General features: G+C 39.6%; 1 protein-coding gene across 1 annotated transcript in view; it reads right to left on the bottom strand.

The window, feature by feature from the left end:
* Positions 1-15,966, bottom strand: part of SNX7 (sorting nexin 7) — a 51,345-nt gene extending 35,379 nt beyond the window's left edge. Inside the window, exon 1 of the mRNA XM_039352256.1 lies at positions 13,074-15,966. Within this exon, the coding sequence (XP_039208190.1) occupies positions 13,074-13,271 (198 nt within the window). The 5' untranslated portion in view covers positions 13,272-15,966. The remainder of the gene's footprint in view (positions 1-13,073) is intronic.
* Positions 15,967-20,700: the final 4,734 nt, after the last annotated feature.

Genomic DNA, 20,700 nt, shown 5'->3' with positions numbered 1-20,700 from the left:
AGCAGTACAGAGGAGACAGATCTTTGCAAGGTAAGTGAGTCTGGCATGGCCGTAAGGGAGGAGGAAACATGAGGTATTTTAGTGGGCCGTGGAGGCCTTGGGGGCCTGTTCCATCACTAAGCCCCAAGGCCTTCTTCACCCTACCTCATGTGCACTTAATGAACCGTGCATCCGATTAGCGAATGCATGGACGAAAGCAGAGAGTGATCACGATCAAGGTATGTGAATCACTTCTATGAATTGTAGAGTTACGAATGGAATGGGCAGGCTCCATTACATTCGTAACTCGAGGACCTACCCATATGTACAATATTATAGATTAACTTTCCTCATTCTAGGGGGAATTGACTTTCGAAGAATATATGGTGCAAAGTGCAACTGAATGGGGTCCAATGATTATCAGCCTCTGTCTAAGAAAGCTTATATTTTAGTAGCTCAATAGAAATGCTAAGTAAAATATGCATTTTTTTTTTCAAACAATCCAAGAGTTCGACAACAGATACTACTGTAATTCGTATTTCAGCAGCTGATAGCTCTACTAAAGATGTTAATTCAAACATTACCAGTAGTCCTTGACTTACAACTATTTATTTAGCGATCATTCAAAGTCATAGTGGCACTGAAAAAAGTGACTTGTGGATTTGGTTCTCATGCTTACAACATCACAGCATTTCCAGAGTCACCTGATCAAAATTTGGACACTTGGCAATTGGATCTCATTTAGGATAGTTACAGCATCCGGGGTCATGTATGAATCACTCTCTGCAACCTTCCTAATCAGCTTCTGATAGGTAAATTTAAAAGGGAACTTGGATTTGGTTAATGGCCACACGATTCACTTAACAATCACAGTGATTAGCTTAAGCTTAAGAACTATGGCAAAAAGGTGTGGCTCACTTAACAACCATCTTGCTTAGAAAATTCTAGTCTTTACTGTGGTCATAAGTCAAGATGTAGCTGATCACAAGGAACTTCTTTGCTATGGCACAACTGTTCTGTCATGGAAGACTTCAAAGACATTATATCTATTAGATATAATTTTATCCTTCGGAATAGTTTTTTTTTTCTCTACAAGATCAGAATAATTTTTTACTATATATTGCCTTCCTGATTATGGAGATTATGGAGAAAGTTTTTATTATGAAGACTAGAAATTTTCCTCTACAGAAACCAAAGGAGAGCAACAAAGACAAAAAAGAAAAAATACAGCCCGTCTACTAAAACCACAGATACTTTTAAGGAAAAGTATAAGAAACCTGAAGTGAAGTGGAAGGAGGAAAAAAAATAAAAATAAAGGTGATGGTACAAAATCTGTGCAGATCTGTCAAGTTCAATTTTCTTCCTTCTCCATTTTTCTGACCTTATGTTAAGTTTTCTGACCCTTTCTCTTACAGCTTGTTTCTGATGAATGCCCTTCCTTCTGAAATCCTTTCTCTTTTATTATATTTGAGCACCTTACTTCACATCTATTCACTTTAGCGCTCTCTCTCTCTCTCTCTCTCTCTCTCTCTCTCTCTCTCTCTCTCTCTCTCGATTGGCTTTCTTTTGTACTTTCCTTCCCCCCCCCATCTCTTCCACAATGTGTCTTCCACTGCTGATTGTAATCCTGCAGACAAACCTAGTTTAATTTTTATTTTATTTTTTGAAGCTGAGATATGTTGGAGAGAGACTGGCAAAGCCAGGGGGTGAAGTCAAGCAAGGAATTAGCATGGAATCCCTACACAAGCATGAGAGAGCAAATTGCAATTCCCCCTTTCGTGCTGTTGAACCTTAACTAGCCTTACCTGGGTGCAAACTGTCAGTCTGAGAACATTCCTGTGTATAGGCTTAAGCGATAAATAAGCTAATTGGACTCTTCACATGAAGTCTTGGTTGTCCATGCCTGACAGAGTGATTTCAATAATAATTTAAACCATTTTCTCTCATTAGTCATTTGTCACAGTTAAACCCATTCATCTCTATACAAAACTATTGCATAACATGGAAAACAAAGTCATGGACAGGTTACCTTAAGGAATTTTTTTTTTTTTGTAACTAAGTAACCCCTCTCTTCTCACATCAGTCAGCTGGTACACAAATTAGCTCTTTCTCTTCAGTGCCAATTCTGTCAGAACCTTTACATTACAGATTATTAGGTTTATGTGTTCCAAATCCAAAAACGAAACTGTAATGAATATCTAATCAATATAATCTATTAATTATTTTTTTTTGAGATTTATGCCTTTAAGGCAACAGATAATGAGCAGCTGACAATTTATGGGGAAGGTAGCACAAAGGGTATTTAAAGCTAACATACAAAGCAATCAAATAAGTAGTAGTGGTATAGTGTATTTAGCACATCATGCTATTCACTAAGAGAAATGTAAGGTGCTCAGAGACCAGCAGGGGATATAGGGCAAGTTTTCATGAAGTGAACTGTTGTACACAGTGTTAAGCCTCAGGACTGGGGTGTCAAACTCAATTTCATTGAGTGCCACATCAACATTGTGCTGCCCTCGGGGGGGGGGGGGACAGGAGAGCATGATCCACTGGATGGGCATAACTGCGCTGCTGCTGGAGGTCCGGGCTAGTATTCATAGCAGGCTACACAGCCCTTGTTGCCAGATCCTGTCGGCCCCTGCATGCTCACTACCTCCTGTGCGCACCTTGGGGGCCTCTGGACTGGGCACAGCCAGGCCAGGGCGGTGGGGGCCAGTCCCTCACTATCTCTGGAGCATCCCTGTGGGTCAAATATCGGCCAATTGCGGGCTGGATCTGTTTCTGACATGTCTGCTATAGGAGATACACGGAGAGAATCGGAGAGACTCTTTCCACCACAAAGAAAGCCAGCATTTGGGAGGCTGCTTGCCACTGGGAAGATGGCAGGAAATGTGTTATATGGGTCCCACTAGTTAAGGTTCAACGGCAGTCAAAAGGTACCTTTTGCACAGATACCAATTCACTTGGGACTAAAAATAGCCCATCTCTGCATTGTAAAGATAGTGCAATGAGAAAAGAATTGATTTGCAGCTTGAGCAGAGAGTTCATGAAAATCAGGGTTAGATGGCTTCTCAAATAGTTGGTAGGGAAAAAAAAGTAGGCACTCCTTACTAGTAACTGGTTTGTCAATGCTGTTTAGTTGGGTTTGGGCAGGGTGCTCTTTGGCTCCTGAAACACCAGTTCTCTTAAGAGTTGGGGACTCAAGACTAGTTTAAAGGGTGCAAAGTAATAAACCAATTCTCTGATTCTGGATGAAGCTGGTTGACTAGGAAAATCCAGGTCAGTAGATTTCCATCAGAGACCCAGGAAAAGTGGGTTTCCAATGTCTAGGAAGGAAATGTACATTCCTGTAAGATCTAGCAATCTTCTTAGAGCAGCACTGCAAATCCAACTCAGTGGATGATCCTCCTCTTGTTTGAGGAGGATACTGGCTGATTCAAGTCCTCTTCATGGGGTGAACTATACATGGATTCAGATAACATGAAGAGGTTTCTCTCTGAGATCAACCAAAGGCTGGCAAAGGAAATGAAATATCAGCTGTCCTTTCTGCATTTCTCCTGATTGACTTCAGATACACATGGAGATAAAAAGAGGGGGAGAGCAACAGAGTTAAAAGTATTGCTAGTATAGATGGTCCTACCTGAAAAAAAAAATAGAGCAAAGATGTGGCCAATGTTGAGGAAAATGAGACACAATAAAATAAAAAAGGGTTGGAGTGAGGGTTGAGCCAATGATTGGATTGGGTTAATGCTTTTTTCCCCCCTTGGGGCTAAACAAAAGAAATTCCAGAAAGCTGATGATCTTAAATTTTCCAAATTCTTCTTGATTATCAAAACACGCTCCAAGGAAAAGTAATTGAAAAGCAGTTGCTTACTGGTCTGATTAATAGAAAGAATGGCTCAGGGCTCTGACATTATCTTATACAGACAACATTTTGCTACATGTATGCTATTCCACTAAAACCCACTAATCAGTGAGGCAAACAGAAAGAATTGAGTGGAAAGGTCATCCTTGGGAACTTTTTAATATAAATTTTATTCCCTGTCACTACTAAAATTTCCGGGGCCCTTTTCCTAACTGGATATCTCTGCCTGACTAATGTTCTGCAGAATAGAATGGTTACTTTGCAATCAGTGTCTTAGACCTCTTAGCTTACAAATTCAGTATTCAGCAACAACTGAGGATAAAAACACTAGGAGGGAAATGCTGGAGGGAGAAATGAGGAATCATGGTCTTTGTTATTCTAAAATCACAGTTGGGATAAGTTCTTCTTTTAGCAGCCCTGAAAGCCTTGAAAGCAGCATCTTGAACTGTCTGGCAGCACCTTATAACTTTCCAGAGAAGCATTGATTCCCGGACCTTCTTTAAATTAATTCAGAATCCATAGTAGACTCATGTAATTATTTCTTCAACACCAATAACACTGAACCTGCTTAGATCACACCTGACTGTTGTTTACCTACTCTTCATCATTATTACTTACATAACTTTATCTCAAGCCACACTCATAGAGCAGTGGTTAGAATGCAGTATTGCAGGCTAATTCTGCCGACTGCCAGCAGTTCAATTCTCACCAGTTCAAGGTTGACTCAGCCTCCCATCCTTCCGAGGTTGGTAAAATGAGGACCCAAATTGTTGACTCTGTAAATTGCTCAGAGAGGGCTGTAAAGTACTCTAAAGCGGTATATGTCTAAGTGCTATTGTTATCATGTTATTGTATTTTCATATCTTTCAGATGAGTGATTAAGACTGAAAGAATGTGGATTGTCTAAGTGGCAGAAATGAGGCATGAACTGGGATCTGATTTTCTTATAAATTGCACCCCTACACAGCACTAGCTTCCAGGAGGTCATTAGGCTAATTACCTTGAACGGATTTCAAAGAAGGTAATTTGATGCAACTAGAAACGTATTTTTTCCTTAGATTCAGTACAGAAAGGATCTAAGAATATGACTCTCAACTTTCATGCACAACAGGAACAAGAGATGCCTCACGTTATCACTTTCTAAGTCTCCATTCAAAGTTTTTCTGCTCCAGGGGCATCTTTATGCCACACAGCCAAGCATTTTCTAAAATGTATGTACTTTGAGTTTATATTTTGAGTAATAATCTGGATTATTAAACTTGACAGTTTTAAGATTCTCATTTTTCACTACTTAGAGAGTTGTTTTATTTCCACTGAACAAGCAGCAAGGAATGATATATGAAGTCAATTTATTTCCAGGTATTTCTGTGCTAAGAAAATAATGTTTTGGTTAGGCAGCAAACTTTGCAGATGAATACATGGAACACTATGACAACAAGGGAATTTCCTTCCTATTAATATTTATTTTGCAGGAACACTTCTATTAATGTTTGCAAAATCCGGAGACAACAATAAGCTATCTTTAAAATGAATGATACAAGTATCTGAAGAGGTATTTCAAGGCTTTGTTGTCTAAAATGTTTGGAGTCAGTGAAGTAAGCAAGCTGTGTTCATGAAGGCTTGGAACTGAACACTCAGATAATTGGCGAGCTGGCAAACTGATCTGGAGAAAGTATACGTACTTAATTGTAAAATAAGCTGAAAAACTTTAAATGAAGGCAAATCTTGGACTGTGGTGATTTTATATATAAATTCCAAATGCCTGCATAAATCATTACAAGCTGAAGCATTTACTTTCCTGTCTCTATTGTCTCTATGAGGAAAAAAAATGAAGTGCCTCATTCCAGGACTCACCCTTCACTACATATAAAATAAAATCATTCCTGAAGCTAAATTAGAATATCAGAAAATGGAGAATATTTGTGATTCATATTTTTCCTTGTTCTTGACTTTCCTTTTCTACCAAAATCCCCAATGCCACTTTGCAAAACACTAAATGGTGTTCTGTTTCTATATCCCTACCAGAAAAGAAATTTTAGTGGGTAAACAAATAGTGGGTAAAATTCTTGTTGGGGTTATTACTGCTATTATTAGTAGTATTTTGCTTTTCTGAATCAGTCATAGCGGGTTGTTGGGCCTACCTGATCATTGTTGATCTCAGAAAAATATGCAAGATGGGATTTGGTTAGTAGTGGTTAGGAAAAACCCCAGACCAGGGGTGTCAAACTTGGCAGCCCACTGGCTGGATGTGTCACAAGCAGGCCATGCCCACCCTGGCTTTGCAAAGGCAAAAAAGTCATAATACGTCATGTGACGCAATCGAGTTTGACACCCATGCCGTAGACTGTAAGAAAGGGAAGGGAATTGCAAATCACCTCCATACTGTTGCCAAGAAAACACTGTGAATGTGTTTATATAGTCATCAGAAATCACACCTGACTTTCACATTTTTTCTTCCTGAAAGAGCATGAAGTTCTTTATGAAACAATAAACCCAAACAATCAATAACAGAACCTCCTGCAGTAAAACATTAACAACAATGAATTCAGCACCCTTATTCTCATTCACTTCCCTGCATTAAATAACCTCTTCCCAGACTGATGACTGGACAGTTTTTTTAGGAGGTTTTTGCACTTTTTTTTTCTAAACAAACTTTATAAAAAGAGAAAACAAAAAGATTCACCACAGCTATCCATGATTTGGTACTACATGCTGCAATATTTAAACAAAATCTTCATTTTGCTTAGGATCTACAGTTTTTCTACATCGGTTTTTCTAGATCAGTGGTTCTCAACCTGTGGGTTGGGACCCCATTTGGGGTCAAACGACCATTTCACAGGGGTTGCCAAACAACGCAGTCCGCCATTTTTTCCCCCTTTTCCTTAGCTGTGCTACTCCCTTTTATTCTATTGGCTTTTGAAAGCCAATAGAATAGACTTTCTTGAATAGAGTCTAATTCTATTGGCTTTCAAAAGCCAATAGGAATTGTCCAAGCTGTCTCTGCCCTGCTGAGCCCGCCAAAAGTCCCATTCTGCAAATGGTGCTGCACCAGTTGAGTAGTCCTCGACTTACGACCGGTTGAGTAGTCCTTGACTTACGACCAGTTGTGGGTTGCGGCATTAAAAAGGTTGAGAACCACTGTTCTAGATCAATCTGTTTCCAAACAAAGAAGACACATTCCAAAAGGCACCAATCCAAGGTGGAGTTCTTGGATGTAATCTCTGGGCTTTCATGGCTGTTTGGGTGGCAACACTGAACAGGTTCCCTCTTCTGCTATATATTAATTTTCCAGTTCTGTTGAGATTTTACTGGATTAACAAATTCTTTGTTGCACTCTTCATATGGTGTGAGTCATGAATAGAAAAGTTTATTATAAAGATTTATATGGCCACTCATCTTAAGCAACATTAAGCAATAACAGTCACTTTATCAGTGAGGTGGGCAGCATATACATATAGCAAAAACAAACATATGTTAATACTTTCTTACGCACATTAATAATACAGGTAATTTCACAGGAAATGCAATATGTTCACCTGCAGATATTTTGGATTTCAGTGCCCTTTAGGCCAATATTGCAAAATTTTGTAATGGAACTTTGCTACCTATCTTTCCAAGCCATATAAATATATTTGATATATAGTGATCTCCTCTAAGTCTCCAGGAATAGTTTGTACAACACACTGCATTAGGCTTAAATGAAAATGAGACTGGGTAATTTGTACTTCAACAATGTTGTGTGACTGTCTTCAATTCAAACTTGGCATAAGTCTGGCTAGATATACCGTAGATCTTTACTACATATTAGAAAAAGGTCACTTGAAGCAATTGATCGCCTTGTGTCAACATGAGAATACGGTCCCCTCTTAAATCCTCTGCAGTTTCAATCTGACACTTCTTTTTCCACTTTGCCATAGCTTGATAGATACCTAGGTGTTGACACAACCAACATTTATGCACTGGAAATAGTAATAAATTTGGGTAAGATGATGAGAAGTTGGCAATGGAAAAGAGAATAGGCAAGGGAGAATAGATCAGGTTATCCCTTCGTACCAACCCATCTTTCTCAGACAGAATAAACGTTATCCCACTTATCATCCCAAAGTCCAATCAAGAAACATTTGCCAAATATCTAAGGTTAAACAACCTTAGATATAGTACCTCCAAGTATTAAAACATTCACTTTTAGTGTTTACTAGAGAAACATGCGGGGGGGGGGGAATGAAGATGATCCTATAAAAAATGGAAATATTTCCTGATTAACTGGGTTTATTTTTAAACATTAGGAAATGTACAAATCATAAATGATTCATTAATGTCTCTTAGGCTCATATTCAATAGCAAATCTAGTACTTATCTCTAAGATGCTGACATTTAGATTTTTCGTTCCATAAATTTCTGTCATACACATAACTGAGCACAGTGTTTCAAAAATGAAAAATGTCTCTTTTCTTGTACAGCTATGAATGATATTTCCCTTATTTTTCAGGAAAGCACATTAGGGTTTGATATTTGCCCTGATCTAACTTCAAACCAGTAACCAGAACAATGTTATAGCATAGAAAAGTTTTACATTACAGATCTATTATGGAAATAACTCATATTTGATGCATTCAAGATTATAGGGATGATATAGATATGGGAAGTATAACAACTGGACCAAACATCACTATGGAGGAGGTTGAACATGCAATAATAATAGCAAAAACAAGAAAAGCCACAGGACCTGATGATATCCCAGTAGAAATTTTAAAACTGCTGGAATACAATGGGAAGAATTTTTTACTGCAACTCTTTAATCGAATATATGAAACAGAAAAGATACCAAATGATTGGCTAAAATCAACCTTTGTGACAATTCCCCCCAAAAATAAATGCAAAGAATTGTACTGAATACAAAACAATAAGCTTAATGAGTCATCCTCTGAAAATATTCCTGAGAATAATTCACACAAGAATATACAACAAAATTGAGGAGCGTCTTAGGTAAAACACAATTTGGTTTCAGAAACAATCTTGGTACACGAGATGCACTATTCAGCATTCAAGTTCGTGTACATTGTTGTAGAGATGTCAATCACAGTGTTTACATGTGCTTCATTGATTTTGAAAAAGCATTTGATAAAATAAGACACAACATTCTATTAGAAATCCTGAAACAAGTGGGACTAGATGACAAAGACATCCAAATCATAAAGAATCTATATTAGCATCAGATAGCAAATGTGAGACTAGGCCAAAAATACTCAGCTGATGCAGAAATAAGAAGAGGGGTCAGACAGGGATGTATTCTATCTCCACTGTTGTTCAATATCTACTCTGAATCAATCTTCAATGAGGCACTGGAGAACATTGATGCTGGCATCAAAGTAAACGGTGTTTGGATTGCCAGTAAGCATGAAGACCTTCAGCTCCTCATCAACAGAGTCACAGAAATATCTGAAAAATATGGCTTGAAGCTTAATACCTCGAAAACCAAGATCATGGTTGTCAGCAAACAACCCGTTAATTTATCACCAATAAATTCGGAAGGAATACCATTAGAAAAAGTTGAAAGGATCACGCATCTGAAAGCTTGGACATAACCATTGAAGTAAAGACAAGGATAGAGAAAGCTCAAACAGTATTCTTCAAAATGAAAAAGGTCTTCTGCAGTCACGACATAAGCCTAAGTTTGAAAATCATGCTTGTCAGATGTTATATTTTTTCTATCCTGCTCTATGGAGTAGAGAGCTGGTCTCTGACAGAAGGCCACCTGAAGAGACTAGAAGCATTTGAAATGTGGATTTACAGACAGCTGTTACGTATAAGCTGGGTTGACAAGATCAGAAATGAGGAAGTGATCAGCCGCCTAGGAAAGCCAAGGGAAATCATCAAAACAATTAAAAAACGAAAGTTAGAATATTTCGGACATGTGATGTGAGACTCCATTTAATCCTCCAGGGAAAGATTGAAGGCAAACGTGGTCCAGGCAGAAGAAGAACATCATGGCTTCAAAATCTAAGGGACTGGTTTGGACAAAACTCAGCATTTTTTCGTGCAGCTGCTGATAAAAATAGGATCGCCAACATGATCATCAATGTCCAATAATGGATATGGCACAAGAAGAAGAAGAAGAAAACATAGATGAGTTATACTATAAATGAGAAGTAACTTTTCTAGAGAAGGCTCTAATTCTGGGAAAGTTGAAAGTAAGAGAAAAAGGTAATGACAGCAAAAAGGTGGATAGACTCAGTTACAAAGATAATAGATGCAACATTGGAAGACCAGGTTAAAGGCATATTGGAAAAAATCTATCTATATGGTCACAAAGAGTTGACACCAACTGAACGGCACCTGAACATAGTCAACCATTGAGATTTAAGGACTAGTTATTACAACTGTTTTTCTCCCTGCAAGTGGGCAAAAGGTTACTCATGGAGACAATAGATCTTCTGAAGGTTTGTAACATCTCATCTGCTCATCCTTAACATTCTCTAGAGGTGCAGGATAGACAGCCGTATTGAGTTCATCTGCTTCCCTGAGAGAGGCTGTATGGATGTAAAGCAAAGGTCTCCAACTTTTTGGCCACCTGGGACCGGTTCCATGGAGAGAGGTTTTTCCGCGGACTGGAGGGTGTGTGGTTTTGTGTGCTGGCTGCATCCTGCGGATGGGGCTTTACTTGTTTGTGTGGCCCGGTTGCTGGCATGCTGTGGCCCGGTACTGGTCCACGAACCAGGAGTCGTATAAAGTACACAACATACCATGACAAAAGATTTGAAGACCTTTAGCCAGGTGGCACAACTCACAGAATTCAACTCTAGATAGAGACAACATAGTGTATTTCACCTGTTTGACTACTTTGCTCACACTTCTGCTAATGCAATGTATCAGCCACACGGAAAGCATCTGTATCAACTTGCCTGATTTTTCAACCGATAAGGAGATTTATGAAAAAACAGCTGAGAAGAAGAAAGAAGCCAATTCTTTTTGGTAGCAGAGAGAACATTTAGTAGCAGAACTAGAGAGTTATTTAAGTTGTGTGATCAGTTCAATTATGACCTTTCACTGAGGTCTTTGATCTCCTAATAATCAGCTGCAGCATGCTAACCATTTTGAGAGAAAGAGACTGAACTGGTCCTTTATTCCTTCTCCTTCCAAGTAATGTAACTAGTGCAATGCAAAAAAATAAAAATAAAAATCCCCAAGCCCTGATTTTCCCTCCCAACTAATTTTCAGTCAGTTTGATGAAAAAGAATTTGCTTTTGAAATTGTTTCAGAAGAGAAGAAAATGCAAAGATACTTGGTGTACCTACACTTATCTGATGACTAAGTAGCCAAGGAGTGTTTGTGAAAGCTCTGTTTTTCATGATACAATTATCTCTTCATATGTTTGTGCCCTTTCTGGTTCCTAAATTTCTCATTAAATCCCAAGGGAAAGCATTAGAAAAGAACTCTTTCTGTGTACCCCCCTCCCTTCTCCCAGATTGGAAATGAAAGACATTCAGAAAGGTTTCAGAGGGATATATAGCAAAATAATGATATAGTAAACCCATCCCTACTCTAAGCATAAAGTTCAAAACCATTACAAAGAGAAATCTAAAAGAAATTCTGAAGCACTCAAGGTAGTAAAATAGGAACCTCTTTTCTCAGAAGAAAAGTTTTGAAAATTGCTAGGTCCATTTCAGTACAGGATTAGTAGGTGTACTGATGAGTGGCTTTAAGGTTTCTGAGATATCCCCCTTAAAAAGTAGAGTGGAGGCAAAAGCTCCTGCAATCTTGGCAAAGGCAAACCTCCCTTAAGTCTCCTCAATTCCAGTGCTGGCAATGATTCATAGCTGGCCTATCTTGCAAATGTTCCATCAGCGGGACAAAGAGCAAAATTGATTTCATTGCCTTTGGCTTCAGAACAGGCAAAATCAGCCAGACAATACTTCTGTCTCTCCTAAAGAGAGAAGGCATTTTTTTTTTGTTATGTCAACTTACATTTCAAAACAAACCATACCCTCCCAGAGAGTTGTTCCTACAACAAAGATTTTTGCAATGTCAGATATTTGTTCCATGCTGTATTCTCTGTGCATGGAAGAATGGCCAGTGGTGACCACAGATTATGTCTTGCTAAGTGGGACAAATAGTCTTTTCTGGCATAAGAGCAACAGTGAAGGATAAATCTGGATCAAATTCCTGAGCACTGCCAGAACTACACAGCCAAAGGCAAGACTCAAATCTCTCTCCCTATTATACTGTGTGTCTCATTACAAAGGTAATCTTGTTCTCAGAAAAAGCAAAAAGGGACATTTCTACCTACAGTAACAGTCTCTAAATGTCCAGCTCAACCCATGAACCCACAGGATACTTCATCATTCCCAGGCCCTCTCTCTAATCTGCTAAACCTGGAAACACAGCATCAAGATACTACAGTGATTATGCTGAGTGTGGCCAAATATTATTCCATGAAATGAGGCCCATATCCAGGGCAGACCTTTGGCAGAAATCATCCTTTAGGTTTGGATCACTGAAATGCAGCTTGCTGCCCTTTACATATGGTGGATTCCAATCCCCATTATCCCCAGTCAAAATGGTGGTACTTGTCGAGAGCAATGGGAAGCGTAGTCTTGACAGAATGCTTTACCTTATGGAAAACCGTTTGCATTCTTAATTTTTTGTGGGTTGCACAAACAATATCCTGATAGGGGGAAGAGATTCTTAGAGAGGGTCACCCCCTTATCCCAAATTCCTTCCAACTTGTCCTGCTTCTTCAGAGCAACTTGGAAGCACTTTATGCAGCCAGACCCCATGCCAGGGCTCGGCTGTCCACTATCTATCCCATCCTCCTGCTTGCTACCCAGTTAAAGAGGTTTATTCCGAGGGCTTGTCAGGGCAGGCGCTCCGAGCCGTGTTTTGCAAACTTCTGGCCCGGGAGAACTTCCCCGCTCGAAAGCCAGTCAGGACAGAGTCCTTTCCCTTTCCTAGCCTTGGATGTGGCCGCACCAGTACAGCCGGGACAAGCGAAAGCGAGCTTAGCGCAGCTCGATAAAGGGCGGGGCGTGGGAAGCTGCAGGACTCCCGAGTCTCCCGGGGTTCGTGTAAACGGAGGCAAGGCAGGAGAGTGAGAGGCGTTGCACCTTCGTACGGGGAAGGGAATCTGCCCTTACCCCCGCCCCCACCTCAAAGCGCCCCACGGGGAAAGCGGCGGGGCTGGCAGGCTCTCTGGGAGCAGCCGGCACAGGCTCCCCGTGCCTGCCTGTACCTTGCTGAACACTTCCAGATCCTCGTCGTCGTCGAACTCCAGCAGCTCCGGGGAAGAGGGCGGCAGTAGCGGCCGCGCTGAGTCCGCGAGGGGCGCTGGCGGCTCGGCGCAGGCCGGGGCTGCAGTGGCCTCACCGCCAGGGCGAGGGGAGGAGGAGACCGGCCGCGGCGACTGCGACGTGCCCCGCTCGCCCTCCATCCTTTCCCGGGCTTGTGTGTGTGTTTGTGTGTGTGCCTGGAGCGCCCTGCTCGGCAGGCGGACGATCCCGGGCTTGCGCTCCTCCTCTCGTCGCGGTAATTGGTCGCCGGAATTCTCGGCCGCCCCTTTGCTCGCACTGCGCAGGGGCGGCGAGGGACGCAGAAAAGGCGGCGAGCTGGAGTCCCGCGCGGAGCTATGGGCGAACCCGGCCTTGGGTTTCGGTACCTACTTCTAATATCCTTTCCCCATCTCCATTATGGGAATATGAAAGGCAGGAGAGGGGCGGGGAGCAGACGCTTCCGCCCCCCCCCAACAGGCTTTGTGCTGAAAGCCTGCCTCAGTTCTTCCCTCGGCCAAGCCTTGCAACAGGTGCGGTGTGTGGGTTATGGGGAGGCATTTGGAGATACTCCCTCTGTGGCTTGAAGAACAATTGGGAGTAATTTTTTGGAAATGATGCTGGTACGCCGAGGACGTTTGAACACGTGCAGCTTTGCTCGCCATAAAAACTGAGGAATCCGGAGGCTTCATTGCTTAGGGGTGGAGCGAGAGTATTGTGGTACAGGGAGTCTTCTATTTACAACAGTTCACTTAGTGACCATTCAGAAGTTACAACGGCACTGAAAACAGTGACTTATGACCATTTTTCACACGACTGTTGCAGCATCCCCATGGTCACGTGACCAAAATTCAAACACTTAGCAACGGGACTCAGACTTATGGTTGTAGGGTTCCGGGGTTATGTGATCCGCTTTTGGGAGCTTCTGACAAGCAAAGTCAGTGGGGAGACCAGATTCGCTTAAGAACCGTGTTACTAGTTTAACAACTGCGGTGATTTGCTTAACAACTGGCAAGAAAGGTCGTAAAATGGGGCAAAATTCACTTAACAAATGTTTCATTTAGCAACAGAAATGTTGGGCTCAATTATGGCCATAAGTCAAGAACTACCTGCATATATTAAGTGTAGTTCCAGCTGGTGCTTAAGGTAGGCCTTGAGTAAAGAGATTCTTGTTTGATTTGTCTACCAATCTCTTCTTTACATACCTAATGTGCTACAAAATGCACCTCTCCTGGCATTTTGCATCCATTTTTCACAATAACCTTTTTGTTTAATCTTTGCATGATGATGTTCAAACCAAGTTCTCCCACGGCAGTTTACAATGCATTTAAATCCCCAGAATGAACTCTCACCTATTAAAACCCATGTCACAAAAGAATGAAAGCAACAGCCAGAATAGTTAAGCAGTTTCTCAGCAGCATATATGTTTAATGTGATAAGATAATAATGTCTAAGGAAACAGAAGTCTTTGTCCAAGAAGAAAGCAAAACTATTCTGAGGCATTTCTCATTAGTAAGCACTGGGGTCTGTTACTGAAAAAGGCTGCCTAGTTCCTTACCTTAGAATAATGAGCAACCCAGGCAGGTCTTTCACTGATTATTTTGAGGGCACAGAGAGGAACATAAAATCACTTAGATGAGATGGACAGCTTAGAAATTTAATAAAAATAAACTTAAGAAAGAATAACAGATGAGGTACTCCATTGATGTTGCAATTCCCATCCTATGGTGTTCAGCAAAATTTCTCTAATCAAGCCAAGTAAAGGCTTTAATATTATTTAATGGTTGATCTGCCTTAAGTGCCAGCATGCCACTCCAGCTTTTTTAATATGCCTAGCATTGATGTTAATGGCTGCAACCATTTCCTTCACAACCATTTCAGTGGTAAAACCTCAGACACCTAACTAAGTCAGATCTAGATCTGATCTAGAGAAATTAGATCAGACATACAGAAAATCTTCTATCATAGTATATGATCTCCAAGTATTAGCAGGCTGTTAGAACATCTGAAAATCACAATTCTTTTTATCTTTACATTTTTTTCATCTCTTACAATCTATTTCATCATTCTGTACAACGAGTGTTGGGTTCAAACTGAAAGAATCTTCATTTGCATTCCAATTGTAGACAAATCAGTTTAATTTGTCCTTGTTATGAAACAACAAACTTACTTGCGCTGTAGAAAAAATATCTGAAATAGTTTCTGTGAAACTGCTGTTAAACACTATTACATGGGATCAGTTTCATGGGTACAGATCAATGGTTAATTGGTGCTGCTGTATAGTAGCAGATTTGTGAAAGGCGAATCTCTTGAGAAGTCTATGTGACCCCATTTGATACTATGGTTAGAGGACTGAACTAAAGTTTAGGAGATCTAGCCTAAAAACCTCTCTTGGTCACTGAAGTTTATTGGGTGACTTTGAACAAGTTGCTATTTTTCTCTCTTCCAACCTACTTCACAAAGTTGCTATTCTGGGGGAAAAATGGAGGAATGCTATGGTTACTGCCTTCAGCTTTTGGAGGAAAAGCAAAATATATACCATCATTGTTTATTTCTCGATTTGTTCTGAAGTTTTTATTCTGTTTTTAGGATGTAAACTGCAAGGAACCCTTTTTATTGAATTTGGGAGTGTAAAATATAACAAAGAAAAACAAATGAATATATATAATCAAGTCTTGGATTTATGTTAATTTCTGTGTAATCTTTTCATGCAGTTCATTTTGGATGCCAGATAGAGAGATTATTTTCCTGGCCACTGCCTGCTTTCAGCAAGCATGTCTGACCATCACATTAAAGACTTGCTTTCCCTGTTTCTATGTGATGGGCTGAAAATAATAATAATAATAAAAAACACCATTGATCCTTGCTTTGTGGTAGTCATGACATTTTAAAACCAGCACTGGAAAGAGCTCAGCCTTATAACTTATGCTTTCTGTGGCATCTTTGAATAAACAAACATCTGTCCTGTAAGGCTTAAATCTATAACACTATCAGCATAATGGCCAGCACAGACTTTCCATTTCCCCACAAATATTGCACATTCATTTTGAAAGCAATGGTATTTGTGTAACTGCTAGTGCTGAGTAGGGTTATTTATTTCTTCATATCTCTGGCAGGATTGTTGTTTTTGATGTAACTGGCCTCAAAGTATGTGTGCCCTGCCAAATATGATCCATAATACCACTCTGAAAAGATCAGAGAGAAGGGAACATTTGAACAGAGTCCAGCACCCATTTTATTCCAAACACAGATGACAATAAAAGCAGTGCAAATGTACGGTACTTCTAGGTTGTTAAGTCAGGGCCCTTCCATGTAACCCTTTTCTGTTCACGGATTGGGCAAGAATCTTCAACATTCCATCAGGTTTTAATTGAAGGTTAAGCTCAGTTCTTTGATCATATGGGTACATCTGCATTGTGTTCTTGGCAGCCGTTCATGAATGCTTTACCACTGCTGGCTTCCTAACAGGCCTGGCCTTTCCTGATGGTTTCCCTTTCAAGTAATAAGTAGATGATTTAAAAGATTCCTACTGGTTAACAAGAATCTTTTGAATGTAACTGGATTGACCTGGAAGTAAGTCTATTGGAATATGTAAAGATTAGCCTCTCTGCAACCAGAAGGTTTATAGGGAAATTATGACTGGGAGCCCAAGCTAGAACGGCAGGAAAAAAATATATGTCACAATACTTTCTCACGCACAAGGCCCAAATTTAATAGGAGAGAGTCTGGGGATACAGGAAGGGAATTCTGACAAGCAGCTCATAGGCTTTAGGTTGCCCTGCTGAGTTTTAAGTAATAGCACACTTTGCTCCAATGAAATATATAGAAGCTGTTAAGATCGTAAACAGTTGCTGCCTTCTACTGTATAGGTCTGGGGTAAGCAACCCTGGCTCTTTTATGACTCATGGACTTCAACTCCCAGAATTCCTGAGCCAACATGGCTGGCTACCCCTGATATAGGTAGTCCTTGTGACCTATTGCTTAGCAACTGTTCAGAGTAACAGTGGTCCTATTCACAGCCTGGATTCAAAGTTCCAACAGCTGCCCCCACCCTGAAGGTCACGTGGTCCAACTTTGGGTGCTAGGCAACATGGCCATATTTATGGGTGTTTGCATCATCTCGTGGTCATGTGACTGTGTACCTCATAGTCCGTTGATTTGCTTAATGACCACTCCAGAAAAAGTCATAAAGTCACATGATTGCTCCATTTTACAACTGTCAGGATTTATGACCATGATAGGCAGGCTTGAGGACTATGTGTATCAGATAAAGTGGGTCCATCTATTTCAGCATTTTCCAGTATGGGCTACAAATAATGAGGGAACTTCATTCCTGATGGTAGTATTGTGTTGCTATTTCTAACAATAAATGCCATCAGAAGAAATTTGAGAGAAATTCTCAAGCATCCTGGGACTGATATAGAAAATCAGAAGCTTCTTTGACAGGGGAAGTAAACTGTGGAACTGCAAGGCTAATTTCTACACAATGCTACAGATAAAGAACCAAAAATCTTTCACGTGTAAATTGCCTGTAGCCCCTCAACTGCAGCTATCCTCATATTTGCACAAACAACAAAATTGTAGTTTCTCCTGAAAATTCACCCTGATAATGCCATAGAACAAAGCCAGAGATGCAGAACATCAACATCCTGCTTCTGAATGTTTCTCAACCCTATTTTACAGAGTTTGAGCTAAAAGGCATCTCATTTTGTTACAAAGAATAGAATATATATCTCTAGCTTGAAAATGCTATATATTTAAAGAAAATGCTTTACAAAATCACCAAGCTCTTACTTTAACAAAAACTGTGGTCCGCAATATTGTTTTCCTAGCTACCCACTGGCTACACCAATGGAATTTCACAGAATCATGAGATACTTACTTTAAAATCTGGATGGAACTATTGGGTGAATTGTAGTGTTTTAAAATGATCAATTTATATGTTTTATTTTTGTGATGCTTTTGCTATTCCTGTACAAATCATTTCAGAAAAAGAATTGAAAAGGGAAAAAAAAACAATAACAAGCATTTATAACCCAAGAGATTTAGGATAAACTGTATTTTTTACTGAGGAAAAGACAAAACACTTTCCCCAACAATTTCACATTCACTTGTTTCTGGCAATTTATATTAACTAGAAAATATATGTGGACATTTAACCTGTCAGTTCTTATTTCAATCACTTTTAACTCAGTAGCCCAGGCATCAGCTGTTTTCTAACCACACGGTCCCACTCCCAACAAAGCAAAACCATTCCAGAAAGCAGATTTTTTTCCTGATCGTTGAAATAAAATATTGAGGTGACTCATGCAAACCCATTTTTAGACCATCCCTTACCCTTTCTATTTTGTAGTTTGCAAACTTTGGACATGAAATGACTTACGGACAGACATTTTTGGTATGATTTTGGCATGTTTCCCAACAGTTCACATATATTACTGATAACCAATGCATGTCCAAATGGGTCTTTCAAATGACTATAGACTCCATTAACTTTACTTCACGTTTCCCACAGAAATGCTACTCATTTGTTCATCCTTTCACCTTAGTCAACCTGGGAAATATTACAGGGAAATATTCCTATTGCAAAAGTAAAGACTGATCAACAGAACCAGAAGAAAGGATGCTTTCCTAAGTGTCTGTATAAGTAGCCCTTGAATTACAATCATGGCTTAGCAACATTCAAAATTATAACGGCCTGAAAAAAGTGACTTAAGACTGGTCCTCACATTTATGACCGTTGTAATATCCCCCATAGTCATACGATCAAAATTCAGGTGTTTTACAATAGTTGCAATGTCATGTGATTGCCATTTGCAACCTTCCCAGCCAGCTTTTGACAACCAAAGTCAATGGGGGAAGCTGGATTCGCTTAGCGACTGTGCGATTCAGGTTAACAACTCAAGTGATTGGCTTGAGTGATTGGCTTGAGTGTAACCATTTTTCAACCAAAAGCTTGTAAAATTAACAGCCGCCTTGCTTAGCAATAGAAATTTTTATCTCAGTTGTGGTCGTAATTCAAGGACTGCCTGTATAGTGTTAACTATTGGAATAAGCAATGGCTATAATCAGCCAAAAACTCCTAATCACTGGAGGGTCTCTTTGTGGGCTTTTTTTAAAAAATGAAGTCCTTAAATCCACTTATAAGAATCTCCTGTTATTGCCATTTATCTCGGTACACACATACCCAGAGAGAGAAAGAAAGAAAATAACCATTTCTCATCTACTTTCAAAGAGAGGAATGAGAGAATGGGCATGCTTTTTTAGCATCCTATGAATCCCACAACACTTGGAGAAGTCTGAAACCTGAGAGTTACAGTATTTCCGAAACCTACCCTGACTATTCATTTATAGCAAAACTCATAGTGTTCCAAATTCCATTCATTTTCCACTCATTTATCTTAAACTCAGTGGAAGCAGTAAAGAAGAGGGAGGGACAATGAATCTATTTCTTTGTTCACTGGCTGAAAAGAAAGCAGAACTGTTCGGCACAGCTATTTTTTAAACAGCCTTGATCTTGCAAACCCATTTCTAGAGAATCCTGCTAGTGGGAGGAAAGTGGGAAAGAAATTGAGTGGAGTTATCACGATATAGAATAATAGGAAAATTTCATCTAATCTTTGTGCAGGTGTTGCATTTTTTTCAAATAGAAAATGGTGAAGAGTTTGCAGGGTTTTTTTTTTTAATAAAGGGAAAGAAGAATGGTGGATGGATGAAATAAAAGCAACTTGTTCACAATTATTTTGAATTTTGTGTGCACAATATGAAAACATATCAATGTTACAAATACTTTATATCTCCTCTAGTAAAAGTTGATATTTACAAAGTGTAAATTCTTTCTAGATTGAGAGTTTATAAAGAAGTTCAGGATTTTCCACCATAATTCGTTAGTATTAAACTTTTCTTTGTAAGAAATATTTTCTAGTTTCATTGTTTTGTTGTGTGCTGATTGCCATAGAAGCTCTTCAAAATTTTTATTTTCTTCTAGATTTAACCTTTTGAATTTTCAATTTCAAAATCACTGCAACCTTGATGGCTATGATAAAACAAATCTAAAATACACATGAAGACACTACATTTTCAAGACTGTGGAGCCAATATTATGTTCTTTCTTCCTCCCAGCAAGACTTTGGAGAGTTTGGGGTGTACCTTAACACCACTAATATATTTCAGTATATTTAATTTGCAGGTCTGCAGATTATTCCTAGTTCAGTCTAAAACCCCTGAGACCCCTTTGCCTTTTCCTTTCCCAATTTAGTCTTACACAAGTTATCCTTTTTTTCTGCTTTTCCAAATTTTCATATCTTTCAAATTTTCATAGATATTCAGGATTGTGAGAAGATATGATGAATGCAGTCCAACCTATCAAAAACAGTATGGTAAAAAACAGATTAGAAACACAAAATAGGCAAGAAAATGGTAAGAGAACACCTGTCCACCCTAGATGAGTTCAAATCACCAGGACCAAATGGATTACACTCCAAAGTTCTGAAGGAACTGGCAGATGTGATCTCAGAACCACTGAACTATATCTTTCAAAGATCCTGGAGCACTGAGAAACTACCATAGGACTGGAAAAGAGCTGATGTAGTT

Source organism: Crotalus tigris, unplaced genomic scaffold, assembly GCF_016545835.1.
Source record: "Crotalus tigris isolate CLP2741 ecotype Arizona unplaced genomic scaffold, ASM1654583v1 scf7180000018419.1029430, whole genome shotgun sequence".
Lineage (NCBI taxonomy): Eukaryota > Metazoa > Chordata > Lepidosauria > Squamata > Viperidae > Crotalus > Crotalus tigris.
This window is presented reverse-complemented; position numbering and strand designations above follow the sequence as displayed.